Below are 23,385 nucleotides of genomic sequence, written 5' to 3' on the forward strand. Positions count from 1 at the left end.
CACCTGTCAGTAAAAGCATAATACTAAATTGTTATTCAATTATAGTCAATTATTAAAGGCTGAAGGGCATCATAAATTAATATTATTACCATTACTCTATATCTCTTTGTGGAACTTGCATTGTGCTACTTTATGTTCTCCATTCTCTATTTCTCTCTCAGCCCAACTGGGAACTCTTGGGTCTCTGTAAATAATATTACGAAGAGTCTGGTCGAGACCTGCTCTATATGAAAAGTGCCCCAGGATAATGTCTTTTATGATTTGGCGATATATAAATAAAATTGAATGATAGCCACCAACACAAATGTGGTCTGTGATCGTAACGCAGCCCTGTCTGTCTGTCTTTCTGTCTGTTTATGTTTCGCAATATATCTGTTTTTGTGTTGACACTGCACTGTCTAAAGGCAAAGAGGTAGAACCTTTATTTTGAAGAATACAGCGCAAACATCATTGACAAGGCCACTAGCCAATCAGAAGCAAGGGAGCGCTGAAGGCCCACCCACCAAAGAAAACGAAACATTGAGTGGTAACTTTGTTTTGTCAGTGAAAACAGAAAACAAGAAATCCTGCTGAATTTGTGTTTTTTGTCCAAAATTTAAAACAACGAAAAAACGGCCTGTTTCCGGTTTCTGTCTGAGTCAAATGCATCAAAACACAAACGGTTAAAACGTGCCTTGGTCATTAAACACATTAAACCTGCTGTAACCCAAGAAAACAAGCCCAGATTTCAAGAGAAGTGACAGGTGGAGAGCTGCCTGCTTTTATTTTACTGTATATGTGACACACTGAATGATGAAAACGTCCATCCAGGTGCCAGAGTACTTTACTGTACTGAAATACAACCAGAAGAAGACAGCTTTGGATAAATCACGGCTTCTTCTGCTGTTATCCTGACTGTCCACTGTTGCGACTGCGCTGACTTCCTTATTCTCAACAAGGATTTACGGCCAGTCACTCACGTACCAAAGCCGCTGCCGCCATCTAGTGGCAAAAGTGAGTATCGCCCTGCAGGTAAAGGAGGTGAGATTTCCACTGTTTGGAAGTGACTCAAGGCATTTTAAAAGATACTAAAAAGAATAACTAATGATGGGGGGGGATCTGACATAATAATAAGTGTGTGTGTGTGTGTGTGTGTGTGTGTGTGTGTGTGTGTGTGTGTGTGTTACTTCCTGTTGTCTCAGTCTTGTTTGTGACTCTTGAACAGACTTGTTTGTCTTGATTCTTGTGTTCTGAGCTCACAGTCAGTGTCACTGTTTTACCTCTCAGAGCGACTGAAGTCCAGAAGATGAGTGTTTGTGTGGAGGAAGAGGAGGACAGAGCAGAGTCTCCAGCATCCAGCTGTCTGTCTATGAAGAGTGACTGGTCCAAAGAGTATCCTCCAGACTTCAGTAATGACCCTGGACCCTCAACCACAAAGTGAGAGACTGTTTCTTCTGTAAACTGACCTGAAGGAAACAGATACCAGCGGCCAGATTCATTAAACTTTAAAGCAGTGCATGCTCATGTTATTTCCTTATCAATCTCAATCTTTGAGAATGTTGAAGAACATTCACAAGCTTGATTTCCACAGTTAGCCGTTGGCGGATTCAGGCATGTCAACACCAGCCCCCCATGTTGGAGATGACACTTATTTATTAAGGATTTATCTGCGCCTTCAAGTAGAAGTCACAGTAAAGATGTGTATCGAAGAATGCAGAGAAAGCAGCAGAGACGGAGAGAAATACATGTTTAGAAAATCAATTGACGGGCGCTGAAACATGTTTATGGCAGCAAGACAGCTGACAGAGTGACATTTTAGTTACAAAGAAATGTCTTTACAGAGAGAAGAAGAAACGTGGTGTTTCTGTGGAGGAGCAGCTGTCCTGCTGTGCCTTGTGTCAGGACGTCCTGAAGGATCCGGTGTCTACCAGCTGTGGACACCGGTTCTGCCGACAGTGCGTCACCTCATACTGGGAGCAGTCTGGTTCATCAGGAGACTCCTCCTGTCCCCAGTGTGGAGAAAGATCCAGAACAAGAGCTGGACCGCAAACAACCAGTCAGACCAGCACTGTACAAAGTAAGACTGGACATCTGTCTGCTGATGTCATCGTGTCTGAAAACAGGATTGAGATTTGCTGTGTTGTACAGCAGAGACATGAAAGCTCTTTCCACAACTCACAGAATTTAAAACCCTTTCTTTATTTTTTTGTATTGTTTTAATGTTGGTCATGAATATAATCACCAGATTCTCAAAATCTTTTTCTTTAGCCTCACATTTTTCTTCTCTTCCAGCAGATCGTGGTCTGCAGGACGTTTTAGGTGAATATAAGATCATTCTGAGGAGGAGATGTGAACGTGTGACTGAAGGAAGTGATGAAGCAGGAAGTGGAACCCTCCTCAACAAGATCTACACGGAGCTCTACATCACAGAGGGACAGAGTGAAGAGGTTAATACCCAACATGAGGTGAGGCAGCTTGAGACGGCTTCCAGGATGGAGACCCTCCATGACGCTCCAATCAAGTGCCACGACATCTTCAAAGCCTTACCTGGCCAACAGAGACGCATCAGAGTGGTTCTGACCAACGGCGTCGCTGGCGTTGGGAAAACCGTCTCAGTGCAGAAGTTCACTCTGGACTGGGCAGAGGGCTCGGAAAACCAAGATGTCAGTCTGGTGGTTCTGCTTTCGTTCAGGGAGCTGAACTTGATCAGAGATGAGCGGTACAGTCTTCTCACGCTGCTCCATGTTTTCCATCCAACATTACAGAAGGTCACAGCTGAGAAGCTCGCTGTCTGTAAACCTTTGTTCATCTTTGACGGCCTGGATGAAAGCAGACGTTCATTGGATTTCCACAACGACGAGGTTGTGTCTGATGTCACACAGAAGTCCTCAGTCAACGTTCTGTTGACAAACCTCATCAAGGGGAACCTGCTTCCCTCGGCTCTCGTCTGGATAACTTCCCGACCTGCAGCAGCCAATCAGATCCCTCTGCAATGTGTCGACAGGGTGACAGAAGTACGAGGCTTCACTGACGCCCAGAAGGAGGAGTACTTCAGGAGGAGATCCAGTGATGAAGAGCTGTCCGGCAGAATCATCTCACACGTCAAGACATCCAGGAGCCTCCACATCATGTGTCTAATCCCAGTCTTCTGCTGGATCACTGCTACCGTCCTGGACCACATGTTGACTACCGACCAGAGAGGAGAGCTGCCCAAGACCCTGACTGACATGTACTCACACTTCCTGCTGGTTCAGACAAAGAGGAAGAAGCAGAAGTATGATGAGGGACGTGGGAGGAGTCCGCAGGAGCTGAAGGAGGCTGACAGGGAGGTTCTTCTGAAGCTGGGGAGGCTGGCGTTTGAACATCTGGAGAAAGGAAACATCATGTTCTACCAAGAAGACCTGGAGCAGTGCGGTCTTGATGTCACGGAGGCCTTGGTGTACTCAGGAGTGTGTACAGAGATCTTCAAAAGAGAGTGTGTGATCTTCCAGAAAACAGTCTACTGCTTTGTTCATCTGAGCGTTCAGGAGTTTCTGGCTGCCGTCTACATGTTCCACTGCTACGCCAACAGCAACGCAGAGGTACTGGAGGCTTTTCTAAAAGACTACAAATACAGGGACTCAAAATCAAAGTCTCCTCTCAAGAGGATTTCTAAGGTTTTTGGATACGATGATAACCTGGATGTCTTCCTGAGGAGCGCCATGGAGAAATCCCTTAAAAGTCAAAATGGCCACCTGGACCTGTTTGTCCGCTTCCTTCATGGCCTCACTCTGGAGTCCAACCAGAGACTATTAGGAGGCCTGCTGGGTCGGACAAAGAGCAGTTCAAGAAGCATCCAGAGAGCCATCAGCAGCCTGAAGGACATGAACAGTGATGATATCTCTCCTGACAGAAGCATCAACATCTTCCACTGTCTGATGGAGATGAACGACCAGTCAGTACATCAGGAGATCCAACAGTTCCTGAAGTCAAAGAACAGATCAGAGAAGGAACTCTCTGAGATCCACTGCTCAGCTCTGGCCTACATGCTGCAGATATCAGAGGAGGTTCTGGACGAGTTGGTCCTGAATGAGTACAACACGTCAGTGGAGGGACGATGGAGACTGATTCCAGCTGTGAGGAACTGCAGAAAGGCTCTGTAAGTCCAGATGTGATTAACATTATAAATCAGTGTAGATTAGCAGGTTAGTTCTTCAGATATACACACACTATACAATTCTAGTTATTCTTAAAATGACGTTCTGCATGTTCATTGCAAAAAATATTTATCGTTGTATTTTGTCACAGATGCTCCTGAGCTGTTTCAAATGCTGAGTGCAAAAAAATTCAGTTTTTCATTTTACAGTTTTTTCTTCTATGAATGAGGTTGTGGTTGAGGTTTCATCACAACAGCATTTGATCACAACCAGTGCCGTCTCTTGCTATGTGCGGATTATGCAGTTGCTTAGGGCCCCCGAAGCCACAAGGAGACCCCCAAGCTGCCATTTTAGCCTTTTTTAATTTACTTTATTTTTTTAGAAATGAAAATGACCAGTCGCTCTTGGTAGAAAAGTGCCCATGTGTGCTGAGTGGAAGCACCTATATGCTGAAAATTAAAAAAGATTGGTTTGATGATTCTTTTTGTGCTAAAAAAGTTTTTCAGATGCTCAGAAAAGAATCATGACAACAAAACATCATGCAGTCGTCTGTCATGCACATCAACACATTAAATGATATTGATTATTATTATTATATACAGATCTAATGCTGTCGAGTGATTTGTTTAACTTCTGAACCGGTCGCCTATGGACGTTAATCTGACAGCAGCGGGTAGCTAGCAAAGAGAGCTCTTTCCCAACTGTATTTGTTCACTGAATCGTAAAAATGGTTTTCTAATCAAGATGACCTCATGCTAACTTTGTGGAGACATGGGATCAGGTCACAGTGACAGACTGTGGATGTTATGGAAGCCTAAATGTGCTACATTTTGTCTCCCTTCATCTGCAAGATTAAAGCAAAACAAAGATTGAAAGTCTGCAGGTATGAGAGAGAGTGATGAGAGTTGTTATTTCAAACAAAGTGAGATGAGATTAGCTGAACCACTGATATGACGAGCAGATGTTAATCAAAACAGCATATATCAAACAGTTTTGACAATAAATCCATGAAGTAAACATAAAGTGTCCTCTTCCATAATAACATATTTTGTAATATATGTGTCATGACAGACTTTCTGACTGTGGAATCTCAGAGACTCACTGTGAAGTTGTGGCCTCGGCCCTGAAGTCCAACCCCTCCCATCTGAGAGAGCTGGACCTGAGTAAAAACAACCTGCAGGTTTCAGGAGTGAAGCTGCTGTCTGCTGGACTGGAGAGCCAAAACTGTAGACTGGAGACTTTGAGGTCAGTAGAGGGAGGAGTCAGTCTGTGCTGCTTTCAGCAGTATTGTACTAAACACAGCTAGTATCAAAGCAAAGATCCAGTATTTCCTGGTAGTGCATGTAGTTTTTTTGTATATAGTTGAGTAAATATTTTGTGTTTGACACCGTTTCAGTGGAGGAGTAGTAACTCAAAGAGGGATTTTGGTACTGAATAGTCTGTAACACCCACTTGATTTGGTTAACTCAGACTGCTGAAGCTTCATATTAGTTTCAGCTGAACTTGTGAAGTCATTTCTTACAGTGTAGTTGTGTTAGTAAGGCACCACGTCACACTCGGTATAGACAGAATGATTACTAAGATGCATGATAACTCTTTTATGTACATATGACATGTGGCTGTTGTTTCAAGAAAGACTTGGACATGGACCTCTCCTTTGAATGGCATTTACCTACTAAGCTACCAAATACAGTAAGAAGAAGATCATGTCATGAATGAAATAATTAACAGTTTTTTAGTCCAACATGTCTGATTTGATAATGATCCTCTAAATGCAGACTTAACTGAGATCAGCACCATGTTATTATTGAGTGTCTGTGTGTCATCAGGGCAAAATGTGTTCCTGGAGACACCTTCTGCAGCCGGAGCTGTCACAGAAGCGGTTTTGAGTACTTTGCCAGGTGTTTATATGTGGACAGAAGTTGTCAACGTGATAGCGTCACAACCGTGAAAGATGCAGTCACAAAACATTACAAGATGGATGTGGTCCGAGCAAGGGCGGGGGCGATTGACATTCTAAACCTTCATCAGCTCTGAACGGATTATTAAACACTGAATGATTTCAAGCAGGAACATTGTCTTCTAAAGTTACATCATTTATTCTTTATTCAGATTGAGGGGCTGCAGGTTGTCAGAGATCAGCTGTGCTTCTGTGGCCTCAGCTCTGAAGTCCAACCCCTCCCATCTGAGAGAGCTGGAGCTGAGTGACAACGAGCTGCAGGGTTCAGGAGTGAAGCTGCTGTGTGGTTTTCTGGAGAGTCCACACTGTAGACTGGAGACTCTGAGGTCAGACACCATGTTTAACTTCTGTGCTGAGATTAATATGATGTGAAAGTTGTGGCGACACTAAACTGCAGACATAAGGCTGATATTATACTGATCCACACTGAGTATCTTCATGCTGAAGTCCATTTTCTTCTTCTGTGGTTTAGTCCATTGACTGTGGCAGAGCAACGTTGAGCTACACATTTAAAACCTCAATATAACAAGAAAAACACACACTGGATAATTCACTCTGGACCTCTTCAACTCTCCATTTTCACCTTGAATTCTCGTGTCATGTTGTTTTCTTTTTAAAATCAATCATAATATAGCATAAATGAATAATCTCTGTTTCAGCTGTCAGACAATAACAAATATATTCAGTGTTTTCTATTTCCAACATCTTTATGAAGCTGTATGATGCTCATACTGACTGAATAGTTTAAACTGAAGAAGCTTTGAATTTCTGACTCCACTTTTCCTAAAAGAAATATTGTGGATGTCTTTTGTTCACATTTCTCCAAAATTCCTCCCGACACATTTGTCCTCTTTGGAAACTTTGGGATCTTGAGTGGAATCTTAAATCAGTTTCTGTGGGTTTTTCTTTGTGTTTGGCTGCACAACATGAGTTTGTATAGATGGAGCCACTGGTGGAGCTGACAGCGTTTTAGAGGTGAAGTCACGACGTCTCTATTGACGTAGCAGCACGTTGTCATTAATATTAATGAGAGCTCTTTTTCACTTTTTGTATTTGACAGTTTTGAACCTGCATCCTGTTGGGTTCAGGTGTTTGGAGTTTCCATTTTCTAAACTTCTACATTCTAAACCTTCTTCAGCTCTGAACTGATTATTAAACACTGAATGATTTCAAGCAGGAACATTGTCTTCTGAAGTTACATCATTTATTCTTTATTCAGATTGAGGGGCTGCAGTTTGTCAGAGATCAGCTGTGCTTCTGTGGCCTCAGCTCTGAAGTCCAACCCCTCCCATCTGAGAGAGCTGGAGCTGAACTTCAACAAGCTGCAGGATTCAGGAGTGAAGCTGCTGTGTGGTTTTCTGGAGAGTCCACACTGTAGACTGGAGACTCTGAGGTCAGTTCACTGACTCTCTGCTTCTATTGTAGATCTGATATGTTTAATTAACAGTTGAACCTAATTTATGTTCAGACATAACTTACATCCATAAAGTTGTACATTTCCTTTTGTTCATATTTCCATGTTTCTGAAGTCACAACAGACTTCTGTATCTTAAAGAAACTGTAGAACATGTTTCCACTGTTAGTTGTTCAAGTAAATGAATGTTTATGATTTTTGGTAAATGGTCACATCTGTATACAGAAGATCCTCTGAACTAATCTTTGTTTTCAATTGATGAAGTTTACTTTCTGAAGTAGAACTATTTCTTTGATGATGTTAACTACAATATATGTTGACAAATAATGTCTGATCAGTAATATTGATCCTTCAGAACACACACACACACACACACACACACACACACACACACACACACGAGAACACAGAGATCCATGTATATTTCCAAATGCAGCTGTTTAAAGGATCAATATAGTATTTGTAGTTCCAGACTTGACTGAGATCAGCAGCATGTTATTAATCTGTGTTGACATGAATAGGTGTGTGAATGTTGTGGTGACATTTGGTGGATGTGTGTAGAAGGCTGACATCATGATGATCCACAATAACACAATGACAAAGTCTCTCTACTCATTTGAGGGAAAAGCTCATTGATTAGGACAAAGTCATGTTGAGCTACACATTTAAACCCTGAACACATCTGATTGGATTGTAAATAGATTTTTATCTTCATCATTTATTCTTTATTCAGATTGTGGGGCTGCAGTTTGTCAGAGATCAGCTGTGCTTCTGTGGCCTCAGCTCTGAAGTCCAACCCCTCCCATCTGAGAGAGCTGGAGCTGAGTTACAACTACTACATGCAGGATTCAGGAGTGAAGCTGCTGTGTGGTTTTCTGGAGAGTCCACACTGTAGACTGGAGACTCTGAGGTCAGACACCATGTTTAACTTCTGTGCTGAGATTAATATGATGTGAAAGTTGTGGCGACACTAAACTGCAGACATAAGGCTGATATTATACTGATCCACACTGAGTATCTTCATGCTGAAGTCCATTTTCTTCTTCTGTGGTTTAGTCCATTGACTGTGGCAGAGCAACGTTGAGCTACACATTTAAAACCTTAATATAAGAAGAAAAACACACACTGGATAATTCACTCTGGACCTCTTCAACTCTCCATTTTCTCCTTGAATTCTCGTGTCATGTTGTTTTTTTTTTTAAATAAATCATAATATAGCATAAATGAATAATCTCTGTTTCAGCTGTCAGACAATAACAAATATATTCAGTGTTTTCTATTTCCAACATCTTTATGAAGCTGTATGATGCTCATACTGACTGAATAGTTTAAACTGAAGAAGCTTTGAATTTCTGACTCCACTTTTCCTAAAAGAAATATTGTGGATGTCTTTTGTTCACATTTCTCCAAAATTCCTCCCGACACATTTGTCCTCTTTGGAAACTTTGGGATCTTGAGTGGAATCTTAAATCAGTTTCTGTGGGTTTTTCTTTGTGTTTAGCTGCACAACATGAGTTTGTATAGATGGAGCCACTGGTGGAGCTGACAGCGTTTAAGAGGTGAAGTCACGACGTCTCTATTGACGTAGCAGCACGTTGTCATTAATATTAATGAGAGCTCTTTTTCACTTTTTGTATTTGACAGTTTTGAACCTGCATCCTGTTGGGTTCAGGTGTTTGGAGTTTCCATTTTCTAAACTTCTACATTCTAAACCTTCTTCAGCTCTGAACGGATTATTAAACACTGAATGATTTCACGCAGGAACATTGTCTTCTAAAGTTACATCATTTATTCTTTATTCAGATTGAGTTACTGCAGGTTGTCAGAGATCAGCTGTGCTTCTGTGGCCTCAGCTCTGAAGTCCAACCCCTCCCATCTGAGAGAGCTGGAGCTGAGTGACGACAAGCTGCAGGATTCAGGAGTGAAGCTGCTGTGTGGTTTTCTGGAGAGTCCACACTGTAGACTGGAGACTCTGAGGTCAGTTCACTGACTCTCTGCTTCTATTGTAGATCTGATATGTTTAATTAACAGTTGAACCTAATTTATGTTCAGACATAACTTACATCCATAAAGTTGTACATTTCCTTTTGTTCATATTTCCATGTTTCTGAAGTCACAACAGACTTCTGTATCTTAAAGAAACTGTAGAACATGTTTCCACTGTTAGTTGTTCAAGTAAATGAATGTTTATGATTTTTGGTAAATGGTCACATCTGTATACAGAAGATCCTCTGAACTAATCTTTGTTTTCAATTGATGAAGTTTACTTTCTGAAGTAGAACTATTTCTTTGATGATGTTAACTACAATATATTTTGACAAATAATGTCTGATCAGTGATATTGATCCTTCAGAACACACACACACACACACACACACGAGAACACAGAGATCCATGCATATTTCCAAATGCAGCTGTTTAAAGGATCAATATAGTATTTGTAGTTCCAGACTTGACTGAGATCAGCAGCATGTTATTAATCTGTGTTGACATGAATAGGTGTGTGAATGTTGTGGTGACATTTGGTGGATGTGTGTAGAAGGCTGACATCATGATGATCCACAATAACACAATGACAAAGTCTCTCTACTCATTTGAGGGAAAAGCTCATTGATTAGGACAAAGTCATGTTGAGCTACACATTTAAACCCTGAACACATCTGATTGGATTGTAAATAGATTTTTATCTTCATCATTTATTCTTTATTCAGGTTGAGGGGCTGCAGGTTGTCAGAGATCAGCTGTGCTTCTGTGGCCTCAGCTCTGAAGTCCAACCCCTCCCATCTGAGAGAGCTGGAGCTGAGTGACAACAAGCTGCAGGATTCAGGAGTGAAGCTGCTGTGTGGTTTTCTGGAGAGTCCACACTGTAGACTGGAGACTCTGAGGTCAGACACCATGTTTAACTTCTGTGCTGAGATTAATATGATGTGAAAGTTGTGGCGACACTAAACTGCAGACATAAGGCTGATATTATACTGATCCACACTGAGTATCTTCATGCTGAAGTCCATTTTCTTCTTCTGTGGTTTAGTCCATTGACTGTGGCAGAGCAACGTTGAGCTACACATTTAAAACCTCAATATAAGAAGAAAAACACACACTGGATAATTCACTCTGGACCTCTTCAACTCTCCATTTTCTCCTTGAATTCTCGTGTCATGTTGTTTTCTTTCTAAAATCAATCATAATATAGCATAAATGAATAATCTCTGTTTCAGCTGTCAGACAATAACAAATATATTCAGTGTTTTCTATTTCCAACATCTTTATGAAGCTGTATGATGCTCATACTGACTGAATAGTTTAAACTGAAGAAGCTTTGAATTTCTGACTCCACTTTTCCTAAAAGAAATATTGTGGATGTCTTTTGTTCACATTTCTCCAAAATTCCTCCCGACACATTTGTCATCTTTGGAAACTTTGGGATCTTGAGTGGAATCTTAAATCAGTTTCTGCGGGTTTTTCTTTGTGTTTAGCTGCACAACATGAGTTTGTATAGATGGAGCCACTGGTGGAGCTGACAGCGTTTAAGAGGTGAAGTCACGACGTCTCTATTGACGTAGCAGCACGTTGTCATTAATATTAATGAGAGCTCTTTTTCACTTTTTGTATTTTACAGTTTTGAACCTGCATCCTGTTGGGTTCAGGTGTTTGGAGTTTCCATTTTCTAAACTTCTACATTCTAAACCTTCTTCAGCTCTGAACGGATTATTAAACACTGAATGATTTCACGCAGGAACATTGTCTTCTAAAGTTACATCATTTATTCTTTATTCAGATTGAGGGGCTGCAGGTTGTCAGAGATCAGCTGTGCTTCTGTGGCCTCAGCTCTGAAGTCCAACCCCTCCCATCTGAGAGAGCTGGAGCTGAGTGACAACAAGCTGCAGGATTCAGGAGTGAAGCTGCTGTGTGGTTTTCTGGAGAGTCCACACTGTAGACTGGAGACTCTGAGGTCAGTTCACTGACTCTCTGCTTCTATTGTAGATCTGATATGTTTAATTAACAGTTGAACCTAATTTATGTTCAGACATAACTTACATCCATAAAGTTGTACATTTCCTTTTGTTCATATTTCCATGTTTCTGAAGTCACAACAGACTTCTGTATCTTAAAGAAACTGTAGAACATGTTTCCACTGTTAGTTGTTCAAGTAAATGAATGTTTATGATTTTTGGTAAATGGTCACATCTGTATACAGAAGATCCTCTGAACTAATCTTTGTTTTCAATTGATGAAGTTTACTTTCTGAAGTAGAACTATTTCTTTGATGGTGTTTATTTCAAAATATTTTGACAAATAATGTCTGATCAGTGATATTGATCCTTCAGAACACACACACACACACACACACACACACACACACACACACGAGAACACAGAGATCCATGCATATTTCCAAATGCAGCTGTTTAAAGGATCAATATAGTATTTGTAGTTCCAGACTTGACTGAGATCAGCAGCATGTTATTAATCTGTGTTGACATGAATAGGTGTGTGAATGTTGTGGTGACATTTGGTGGATGTGTGTAGAAGGCTGACATCATGATGATCCACAATAACACAATGACAAAGTCTCTCTACTCATTTGAGGGAAAAGCTCATTGATTAGGACAAAGTCATGTTGAGCTACACATTTAAACCCTGAACACATCTGATTGGATTGTAAATAGATTTTTATCTTCATCATTTGTTCTTTATTCAGATTGAGGGGCTGCAGTTTGTCAGAGATCAGCTGTGCTTCTGTGGCCTCAGCTCTGAAGTCCAACCCCTCCCATCTGAGAGAGCTGGAGCTGAGAAACAACGAGCTGCAGGATTCAGGAGTGAAGCTGCTGTCTGATCTGAAGAAGAGTCCACACTGTAGACTGGAGACTCTGAGGTCAGTAGAGGCTTGGACTCAGTCCCTGCTGCTTTCAGCAGTTTTGTACTAAACACAGTTAGTATCAAAGCAAAGATCCAGTATTTCCTGTAAACCTCCAACCTTCTCAGTGGCGGCTTTCCTCAGTGAAGCTGTGAGAGGAGAATGGTGACCGGCTTCAGGATTGGACAGAAAGACACAGAGAGAGAGAGAACAGTCAGCCAATCAGATCAGCCAGAATCTTGTTGTGATCATGTGTTTGAGTTGATGTGAAGACGACTGTTGTTGTTGTGTTCATGTCTAACGGAATAAGAGCTGGATTACAGCTGACAGCATTACAAGATGTGTAGAGACAGCGGTCCTCATTCATCAAACTGTCCTACCATCAAATCTGATCTCAAAGTGTTTGTTCTCGCACTTCAACGCTAAACTATTGATCAGTTCATCTTTGTCACAGCTCTGAGATCAGTCTTTGCTGCATGTCGTCCTCTCTCTCTCCCGCCTTTCCTGTCTCTAAACAGGTGGTCTTTCCACAGACCAGAACCTCTGCTGAAGTCCAGTAATCACAGCTGATGTTTTGCTGTTTCGTCTTTGTATGAACATGTTGGACCTTTAACATCATATATTTATCTGTCCATTTGTCTTTGGTTTTGTCCAAATATGTTTTTTAACAGACTCCATATTTACACATTTGTCATGTAACATTTCAAAAGTAGACGATATGGTTTTCACAGCTTTGAACATTGACAGTAAATCCATCATTAAAGTGAGCAGTGAATATCTCTCTGTAATGATGCGTTCAGGGACTCTCAGCACTTTATCTCCCGTGTGTACTTCAGGGACTTGATGCGTAAAGTCTCTGCAGGTCTGTGAGCTTCCTGCTCAGTGTGTTCACTCCAATACGTTAACGTGAGAGCTGAAAGGAAGCTGGCTACGCTACACAGCCGCTCCACTTCTGGTCTGAACAGGACTGAAGTCCCTGCTGGTCTTCATGCTGGATGTGCTGCATCACTGACTGACAGCTGATGAAGGGGGTCTCTGTAAACACTGATTTATGACTCCTGCTCTCTGTCTTCTTCTCTCATCAGATGGAAGTGAGAGTGATCAGAAAGGTGGTGGTGTTGAGCGGGTCAGCTGTGTCCTGATGATCCACAGAGGTTGAAGCAGCAGCACCAGCTTGTGTGTGGAGAGGCTCCGACTGGGCCATGCTACTGGGAGGTAGAGTGGAGAGGAGAGCTTCATCCAGCAGCGACTGACAGAGGAATCTCAACAAGTGGAGGTGACTCTCGGTGCTGCAGCCTGAACTGCTCTGAGATCAGCTCCACTGTCAGACACAATGTCTAGTCCACCATCCTCCCTGTGTATGTATCATCAGGGTATCTGGACTGCTCTGCTGCTGCTCTGTCCTTCTACACAGTCTCTGCAGACTCACTGAGACTCCTCCACTCCTCCTGCTCCACACGCAACCACTTCCTCCACCTGGACCTGGACCTGGACCTGGACCTGGACTTTATTCTTTTATTCATTCAGCTATTTGGAACCCAAACTTCTGTTCGTGACAACATAAACTGCAGATGAACACATTTAAAATGGATATTTCTGTTTTGATTTCTGTCACAGCTCCACCCGGTGGAACGATGGAGTGTTGCAGTTGATTTCCAAATCTTTTTAAATAACAGTGGAGTGTTGATATTGCATGTGTAAAGTTTGGGTATTACCACCAATACCAGCCTTCTCTCATATTTTAACAGATTTGCTTGTAACAAACAGAAAGAAGAAGATAAAACCTGAACAAAGTCTGGATTCAATCAAGGCTTCACTTCAGTTTCTCATCCGACTACAAACACATCATGTCTTTGTGGAATGTCAGCACCTAATATTTTATCTTGTATATTGTTAATGTACAAAAATGATGTTTGATTGTTACTCAATTCGAAGTACACACTGGAAAATAATCCTGACTCTCTGGTTTTGTTGGAAAACAAATAAATTGTGTTTTTTGAGGCCAAATGAAGAAGGGAGGAGCTCTATGGAAATAAATGATTGATATTTATATTCTGTGTCACGCTTCAGTGTTATTCAAAACATGCTGTTTGTCTTTCATGTTATCTATAATGTTCTGCTCATAATACTTGTATTACTTGTAATACAAATCTGCATGGCTTCTTTAAAGGTCCCACATTGTAGAAAGTGAGGTTCCATGTCTTGTTTGTTTATAAAGCAGATCTGGGTGCTGTATAAATACTGTGAAAGTATCAAAACGCTCAGTCCACGGAGAAATGCACACAGGCCGTATTCACAAACTGAGCCTTTAAACGAGCCGTCAGGTTGTGATGTCACAACTATACAGTCAGCACACTCGGCCACGCCCCCAGCAGGTCATCTGATCCAGGTACAGCACCACCTACCAAGTACAGGGACGCTCATCCACCCGCTCAGTCAGTTATTGGACCACTGTGTGGTGTATCAAAGTACATATTTCTGGATGTTATGTAAAATTACATTCAAATACCCTCTTTTAGCTTCTTTCAGCTTTGAGCTTTTATTTTATGTGATTATCCAATCTTTTTACAGTAAATTCCTAAATATAATATTAAATATTTTTACAATGTAAAAAAAAATACGATCATCATGATAATAACTTTCAGACATTACTTTATATAAGTAGTCAGCAGTTGTCTCGGTGAACTATTCCGCAGCATTCTAAATAAAAGAACACTAGATTTCCTTGACGAATCACCCAGAGAAGTGGTGTTTGTCAGGGCTGCACTTTATTTAATGTCTGTATATGTATGTATGAACTTGTTATTCAATTCTGTAAACATTTGAAGAGGATCTCTTTCAAAATACTTATTGTCCCAGCACAAATGCTCTTTGCAAAGTCACCTACAGTCACACGTGGACTAGAGCACAGGAGTTATGTATATATAACGACAAGTGAAATCCATGATAGCATGTGTGATAGCAGTTTTTCTTTCTTTGCCACTGGAGCGCGCCAATGGACCTTTTATATCTTTACAGAAACAATGGCGCACTACAAAGACCTGATCACAAGTGCATGCGAATCTTTGGGACTGTTCAGTTAACAGGGGGGCTAAACAACAAGAAAGGTTCCCATCAGAAACTTTGGTGAGGAGACATGTGGTGCCTTTAATGTCGCCTCCAACGATGACTTGTTGATGCACCACAGGACAGAGGTGGGAGTAAATTAACTGACATAAATATTTCATGAGCCACCACAGAAACTCCAGCTTCCTTTGGTTGAAAGGTATGACGTCTTATCGCATGTCTCACAGACAGACTGGTCCTCATAACTCTGCTGCGTTTCATTCCAGACATCTTATCACATTGATTTACTGGATAACAGAAGCACACTCACTAAGAATGAGACAGGGGACGAGGACAACGGACAAATTCCTGCGTCTTGTGGTCATATTTGTCACCAAACCAACAGTAATGCCTTTATTCTGACTATCTCAGAATCAGAATCAGAATCAGAAACTGTTTATTGCCAAGTAACATACATTACAAGGAATTTGCTGTGGTCTGAAGGTGCTAATGTTTTGATAACAAATAAGTAGAATATAAAAGCTAAAATAAGAATAAGAATAAAAATAAAAATAAGATAAGATAAATAACAACAGTGCAGTGACCAGAATAAAGTAAAGTGTCCAGTAGTGATGTGCGGATCGATCCTGAAATATCGATACCTCCGATACCGGATCTTTATGCTCTAAAATCGATTCTCAAATCAAAATATCGATACTTTTGATACTTAAGTCATTTGAGGTAAGGTATATCCTTAACAGGAACGCGTTGAAAAGTAACTAAACTATTGAGATGTTGTCTAAGTGACACGCGGTTGGTGGGACTACTTTTTCTTCCGCATGAGTAAGTGTGTCATGCGTAAGTGCAGCGGCACTCTGCTCCGTGCTCTCAGTCAGTCACAGTCTGTGGACACAATGGCAGAACGCAAACGGAGTCATGTGTGGAGCTATTTCAGCTCCACAAACAGCCAAGACGCGGTCTGTGACGTTTGTAGGAAAACAGTAAGAAGTTGTGGCAACACAACGAACCTCGTAAAACACCTCAGGTTAAATCACCACAGTGAATATGAAGCATACACAACGATGAGGCAGACAGAATGCATCTCAGTGTCCGCCTCAGGTGCTGCTGCCAGAACAAGAATTTATTTTAATGTTTTTATAATTGTACTATTTTTCTTTTTTTTCAGAGTTCGAAACACCATTTTCACATATTTTGTATGATTGTGTCCTCTGGTTTTTCTATTGTTGTATTAGTGCGACTATATTGTAAATGAGGCTGCTACCTCAATATACTTCAGAGTTTAAAATAAATAAATAAATAAATAAATTACTCTGCCTTGTATTCTTAAGGAAGCTATGATTTGAAATACACTACTTTTTTTAGATTTAAAAGACATATTAGGTGTAGTCGCATAAAATATCGGTATCGGTATCGGTATCGCCGATACCAGCCTGAATTTTACTCAGTATTGGATCGGAAAGGAAATCAGTGGTATCGAACATCACTAGTGTCCAGATAAAGTGTCCAGTAGGGGGTGGGTGCGTTAATGTAACGCAGTGGGGACAGGGGTGATGTACGTTAATATAACGTATAGCTTGTGGTAGTGTTCTGGGGCGGTGTCAGTGAGAGTTTGTCAGGTTGACTGCAGAGGGGAAGAAACTGTTTTTGTGGCGGGAGGTTTTGGTCCTGATGGACCGCAGCCTCCTGCCAGAGGGGAGGGGGTCGAACAGATGGTGTCCGGGGTGGGAGGGGTCGGCAGCGATCTTCCCTGCTCTCCTCAGGGTCCTGGAGGAGTACAGGTCCTGAAGAGATGGGAGGTTGCAGCCGATCACCCTCTCTGCAGAGCGGATGATACGCTGCAGTCTGCGTCTGTCCTTGGTGGAGGCAGCAGCGTACCAGACGGTGATGGAGGAGGTGAGGATGGACTGTATGATGGCGGTGTAGAAGTGAACCAGCATTTTTTGTGGCAGGTTAAACTTCCTCAGCTGCCTCAGGAAGTACATCCTCTGTTGGGCTTTCTTGATGAGGGAGCTGATGTTCAGCTCCCACCGGAGGTCCTGGCTGATGATGGAGCCCAGGAAACGGAAGGACTCCACAGTGTCCACTGGAGAGTCACACAGGGTGATGGGGGCGGGTGGGGCTGCGCTCTTCCTAAAGTCAACAACCATCTCCACTGTCTTTGAAGCGTTAAGCTCCAGGTTGTTGCTGTTGCACCAGGTCACCAGGTGGTCAATCTCCCACCTGTAGGCAGACTCATCCTCTCCAGAGATGAGTCCGATGAGGGTGGTGTCGTCCGCGAACTTCAGGAGCTTGACAGGCTGGTGACTGGAGGTGCAGCTGTTGGTGTACAGGGAGAAGAGTAGAGGAGAAAGAACGCAGCCTTGAGGGGAGCCGGTGCTGATCGTCCGCGAGTCTGAGACGTGTTTCCCCAGCTTCACGTGCTGCTTCCTGTCAGACAGGAAATCTGTGATCCACCTGCAGGGGGGGTCAGGCACGTTGAGCTGGGAGAGCTTGTCCTGAAGAAGAGCCGGGACGATCGTGTTGAAGGCAGAGCTGAAGTCCACAAACAGGATCCTGGCGTAGGATCCTGCGGAGTCCAGGTGCTGGAGGATGAAGTGTAGGGCCAAGTTGACGGCGTCATCTACAGACCTGTTGGCTCTGTAGGTGAACTGCAGGGGGTCCAGCAGAGAGTCTGTGATGGATTTGAGGTGGGACAAAACCAGGCGTTCAAATGATTTCATGACCACAGAGGTCAGGGCGACGGGTCTGTAGTCATTTAATCCTGTGGGCCCTGGTTTTTTGGGGACGGGGATGATGGTGGAGGCCTTGAAGCAGGCTGGCACGTGGCATGTCTCCAGTGAGGTGTTGAAGATGTCCGTGAACACCGGAGACAGCTGATCGGCGCAGCGCTTCAGGCAGGATGGGGAGATGGAGTCTGGTCCAGCAGCTTTACGCGGGTTTTGTCTCTTGAAGAGTCTGTTCACATCTCTTTCAAGGACAGACAGAGGTGTCGATGCTGGAGGAGTGGGGGGCGCTGTGGGGGGCAGCTGTGGTGGTAGGAGGTGTGAGAGTTCAGCCCCAGGTGTGATGAGGGGGTTGGGGCTGTTGGGCTGGAGCTGGTGGGTGATGGTGTGGGGGATGGTGTCAGGACTGTCCCATTGTCTTTCAAAGCGACAGTAGAAGTCGTTGAGGCTGTTGGCGAGGCGTCGGTCGTTAGCAGAGTTGGGGGCTCTTGGCTTGTAGTTGGTGATCTGCCTGAGCCCCCTCCACACAGAAGCAGAGTCGTTGGAGGAGAACTGGTCTTGTAGTCTCTCTGAGTACAGTCGTTTAGCTTCCCTCACCGCCTTGCTAAACTTGTACTTGGCTTCCTTAAACTCCGCTCTGTTGCCACTCTTAAACGCCTCTTCCTTTTCCAACCTCAGCTGTCGCAGTCTTGCTGTGAACCAGGGTTTGTCGTTGTTGTAACTCACCCTGGTCCGAGTTGGTACGCAGCAGTCCTCACAGAAGCTGATATATGAAGTCACAGCCTCTGTGTACTCATCCAGACTGTTGGTAGCAGTCCTGAAAACATCCCAGTCAGTACAGTCCAAACACGCCTTCAGGTCCTCTGCAGCTTCACTGGTCCACTTCTTCGAAGTTCTCGCAACAGGCTTAGAAAGTTTTAATTTCTGCCTGTGTGCAGGAATCAGGTGGACCATGTCGTGGTCAGAGTGTCCCAGTGCAGCGCGGGTGACGGCGTGAAAAGCGTTACTGACTGTGGTGTAACAGTGATCCAGAGTGTTCCCCTCCCTGGTGGGGCATTTAATAAACTGTTTGTATTTTGGGAGTTCGTGTCTGAGATTACCTTTGTTAAAGTCACCGAGGACAATAACTAAGGAGTCCGGGTTGGTCCGCTCCGTTTCCAGTATCTGATCGGCGAGTGCGCGCTGTGCGTCCTGCACGTTGGCCTCCGGTGGACACACAAACCGACCAGAATGAATGAAGCGAACTCACGGGGGGAGTAGTAAGGTTTACAGTTTATGAAAAAGGTTTCCAGGGAAGGAGAGCAATGCCGTCGGATCACTGTCACGTCGCTACACCAGCTGCTGTTGATGTAGAAACAAATACCTCCACCCTTTGTTTTGCCGGAGAGGTGCGCGTCGCGGTCCGCTCGGAGAAGCTGGAATCCGTCCAGCTGCAGCGCCGCGTCGGGAGTTCTTTCCCCCAGCCATGTCTCCGTGAAGCACAGAACAGCAGATGAATAAAAGTCCTTGTTTCTCCTCATCAGCAGCTGGAGCTCGTCCATCTTATTCCCCAGTGAGCGCACGTTAGAGAGAAATATTCCGGGTAGCGGTGTGCGTTGTCCTCGCCGGCGAAGACGCACGAGCGCACCGGCACGTTTCCCTCTACGTCGACGTAGAGCTGCAAAGGTGAGAGCACCTTTGACCAGAATGTCCCATAAAACAGTTAAAGGTGGAAGAAATTCGGGAAACAAATCCACTGGAGATGTTCCCCTGATGTTCATGAGCTCTTCTCTGGTGAAAGAGCTCCGTGAACCAAAACAAGGCAAAACAATGCGCTCCAACAGACCGAGGCAGCCATCCGCGGCGCCATCTTGGAAGAAGCATCCTGTATCCTCGACCTCAGCTCGACTGTGTCAACATCTGGATCCCAACCTGTTAGCAATCCTCCCCCCCCCTGATGCCCTGGGAAAAATGAAATGGAAACAAAACAAATGGCTGCTGATGTGTCTGCACTTTTTGCCTATATTGCTTCTTTCCTTGACTTCAGGTTCATTACACACAAGGAGGCCTATTGTGAGTGAGGAAAACACCACATCCTGCTGCCGGCTTCATTTCACCATGACGTTGTTTAACTGACAAAGACACAGTTTGGCGTAGTTGCATTTGTATCCTATTACTCTACATTTTTGTTATTGACAATAAAGTCCATGAAAAGACCAAAACCAACAGTGTGTTAGTACGTCTCTCAATGCTCGCTGACTTCCCTACCCTACCGAAGATAAATTCTCACAAATACATAGTTTCATTTTAAAAAGGCTCAATCATTTCCCGAAACAGCTGCTCACTGTAGTTTTTAATCAAACAAACAGGAGGAAATAGTGCATTTGTTGGGGACTATTTTCAGCGGCGGAGTAATCCACATTTGGTGCTCTAATGAGTATTTTGGCAGCAGCATGGTGTGTGTGGGACTGAGTCAAAGTAAACTACTGAGAGTGTGTTCATGGTAATGAAGGAACATGTCACCCAGTGCAGCAGTGTGGCTCATTGAGGTGTTTGTATGGTGTGTTTCCTGACTCATTATACCTCACCTTTGTTGCAAATCCAAACACTATTGCTCAGTTTCTACAGTTAACCTTTGACATCCGCGACTCATCATTAAGGCTGTAAAATTACCTGCAAAATATGTTCAATCTCTGTTAGACCCAAATTGATCAACTTTAACTTAAACACTGTTTGTTTCTTCTGCGGCTGTTTTTCTCCTCCACCACGGCCCTTTGATTGCTGATCTCTTTAAATCTCAAAGAGGTTAAAATATGTAAAAGGAAAACAGTCAAAATGTTCATTGTTAAGTATCAATACACTGAAATGCCAGAGGAACCGGGAAGAACTTAACGTTTGAAGAACCACGGCAGCTGTAACAGGCCGGACCTCAACACACTAAATGTGGTTCTAGCCGACAGTTTGGAGGTTCAAAGGTATGAAGCAGTTCTCTCACTTTGTGTCTGAGGGTCCAGGGTCATTACTGAAGTCTGGAGGATGATCTTTGGAGCGGTCACTCTTCATAGACAGACAGCTGGATGCTGGAGACTCTGCTCTGTCCTCCTCTTCCTCCACACAAACACTCATCTTCTGGACTTCAGTCGCTCTGAGAGGTAAAACAGTGACACTGACTGTGAGCTCAGAACACAAGAATCAAGACAAACAAGTCTGTTCAAGAGTCACAAACAAGACTGAGACAACAGGAAGTAACACACACACACACACACACACACACACACACACACACACTTATTTTTATGTCAGACCCCCCCCCCCCCATCATTAGTTATTCTTTTTAGTATCTTTTAAAATGCCTTGAGTCACTTCCAAACAGTGGAAATCTCACCTCCTTTACCTGCAGGGCGATATTCACTTTTGCCACTAGATGGCGGCAGCGGCTTTGGTACGTGAGTGACTGGCCGTAAATCCTTGTTGAGAATAAGGAAGTCAGCGCAGTCGCAACAGTGGACAGTCAGGATAACAGCAGAAGAAGCCGTGATTTATCCAAAGCTGTCTTCTTCTGGTTGTATTTCAGTACAGTAAAGTACTCTGGCACCTGGATGGACGTTTTCATCATTCAGTGTGTCACATATACAGTAAAATAAAAGCAGGCAGCTCTCCACCTGTCACTTCTCTTGAAATCTGGGCTTGTTTTCTTGGGTTACAGCAGGTTTAATGTGTTTAATGACCAAGGCACGTTTTAACCGTTTGTGTTTTGATGCATTTGACTCAGACAGAAACCGGAAACAGGCCGTTTTTAAATTTCTTTTTTTTAATTTTGACAAAGATCAAAAAACAAATTCAGCTGGATTTCTTGTTTTCTGTTTTCACTGACAAAACAAAGTTACCACTCAATGTTTCGTTTTCTTTGGTGGGTGGGTCTTCAGCGCTCACTTGCTTCTGATTGGCTAGTGGCCTTGTCAATGATGTTTGCGCTGTATTCTTCAAAATAAAGGTTCTACCTCTTTGCCTTGAGACAGTGCAGTGTCTTTTTAAGGTCCCTGCCCTAAAGAGGACAGCAGCTCAAGTTTAGTATGTTGGATGTGTTCAAGTTCAGTGTCCTGTGTTGAACCAGATCTCAGGTGAGGTCTCTCTGTACCTCGGTCCTTCTTTGTAACTACCTTTGACGTTCCTGCGGTCGGTTCTCTGCCGTTCTTCTTCCTGATCATTAACAACAGACTTCACTGTCCTCAGCACATCCTGAGGAAAACTTACTAAAGTGCATTCATTTTCAGAACAGACATGATGCCTTCTGGTCACTCAGCTGCACATGAACAGGCAACACAGTGAAACGCTGCAGCATGACTTTATAATCCAGGCACCTGCAGAACATTTGAAAACGAAAGTCAGCGCGTTCATTTGATATTAAAAACATTTTTTATTGTGATTGTAGGCCATAAAACAAATGTGCGCATAATAATGCATTATTATTCAATTATAATCATTTAATCAATATTTCCAGGGTCCGCAAAGACTCTTCTGAACATCTGGTTGCAAAATAATAAAAGTTTTTGACCAGTTCCCCAAGTTTTCAAGACTGTATGTCCAAGTCCAGGTTGCTGGAAATGACATATGTCCTCGCTCTTTCAGTTTCTTTCACTTCAGAGGACATTGCATTCAAATAACATTCATTTCCTGGAGACTAACCCTAAGCCTAACTATAAGCCCTACTTATCTAAACCTGACCTGAAACCAAGTCTTCACCCTAGAATTTTGTGACTTACATTATGGGGACTTGTCACTAGTCCCCACAATGTGACTGTGTAAACACATTTATGTCCCTACAACATGAGTAATACATGTCCACACACACACACACACACACACACACACAGCGTAGATAAAGCTGATTTCCTGTAAATGAGAGGGGAGGAACCACATGGACCAGGTGATCCAGGTACATGAGGACAGGGAGGGTGAAAGTGTCCAGTGTCAGTTCAAACTCCATTCTGAGTCGACAGTCGGGAGGAAGGAGGAAAAGTGAAGGCTGAGGCAGGGTGAGTGTTGATCCAACACTTTCATTATTTCACTGTCAAAGTCTCTGAGTCCGTTTTCTCCCTGTGGAGAATTATTTTTTGACAAAAAAACATAAATACAGCTGTATTTCTTGTTTTCTGTTCTTACTGACAAAACAAAGTTACCACTCAATGTTTCGTTTTCATTGGTGGGTGGGCCTTCAGCTCTCCCTGGCTTCTGATTGGCTAGTGTGCTCTGTACCCTTCAAAATGATG

At 43.1% G+C, this 23,385-nt stretch overlaps 1 protein-coding gene and 1 long non-coding RNA gene across 2 annotated transcripts in view; one reads left to right on the forward strand and one right to left on the reverse strand.

The window, feature by feature from the left end:
• Positions 1-4,121, forward strand: part of LOC139286502 (uncharacterized) — a 75,349-nt gene extending 71,228 nt beyond the window's left edge. Inside the window, 3 exon segments of the mRNA XM_070907311.1 lie at positions 1,267-1,426; positions 1,825-2,056; positions 2,272-4,121. Coding sequence (XP_070763412.1) covers positions 1,267-1,426; positions 1,825-2,056; positions 2,272-4,121 — 2,242 coding nt within the window.
• Positions 4,122-12,192: 8,071 nt separating this feature from the next.
• Positions 12,193-21,693, reverse strand: LOC139286521 (uncharacterized). The gene is made up of 3 exons (XR_011597384.1): positions 21,510-21,693; positions 21,111-21,260; positions 12,193-12,520 (listed from the first exon to the last, which is right to left on the reverse strand). It is a non-coding gene; the product is annotated as an uncharacterized lncRNA (long non-coding RNA).
• Between the last annotated feature and the right edge of the window lie 1,692 nt (positions 21,694-23,385).

The sequence above is a fragment of the Enoplosus armatus genome, chromosome 6, assembly GCF_043641665.1.
Source record: "Enoplosus armatus isolate fEnoArm2 chromosome 6, fEnoArm2.hap1, whole genome shotgun sequence".
Lineage (NCBI taxonomy): Eukaryota > Metazoa > Chordata > Actinopteri > Centrarchiformes > Enoplosidae > Enoplosus > Enoplosus armatus.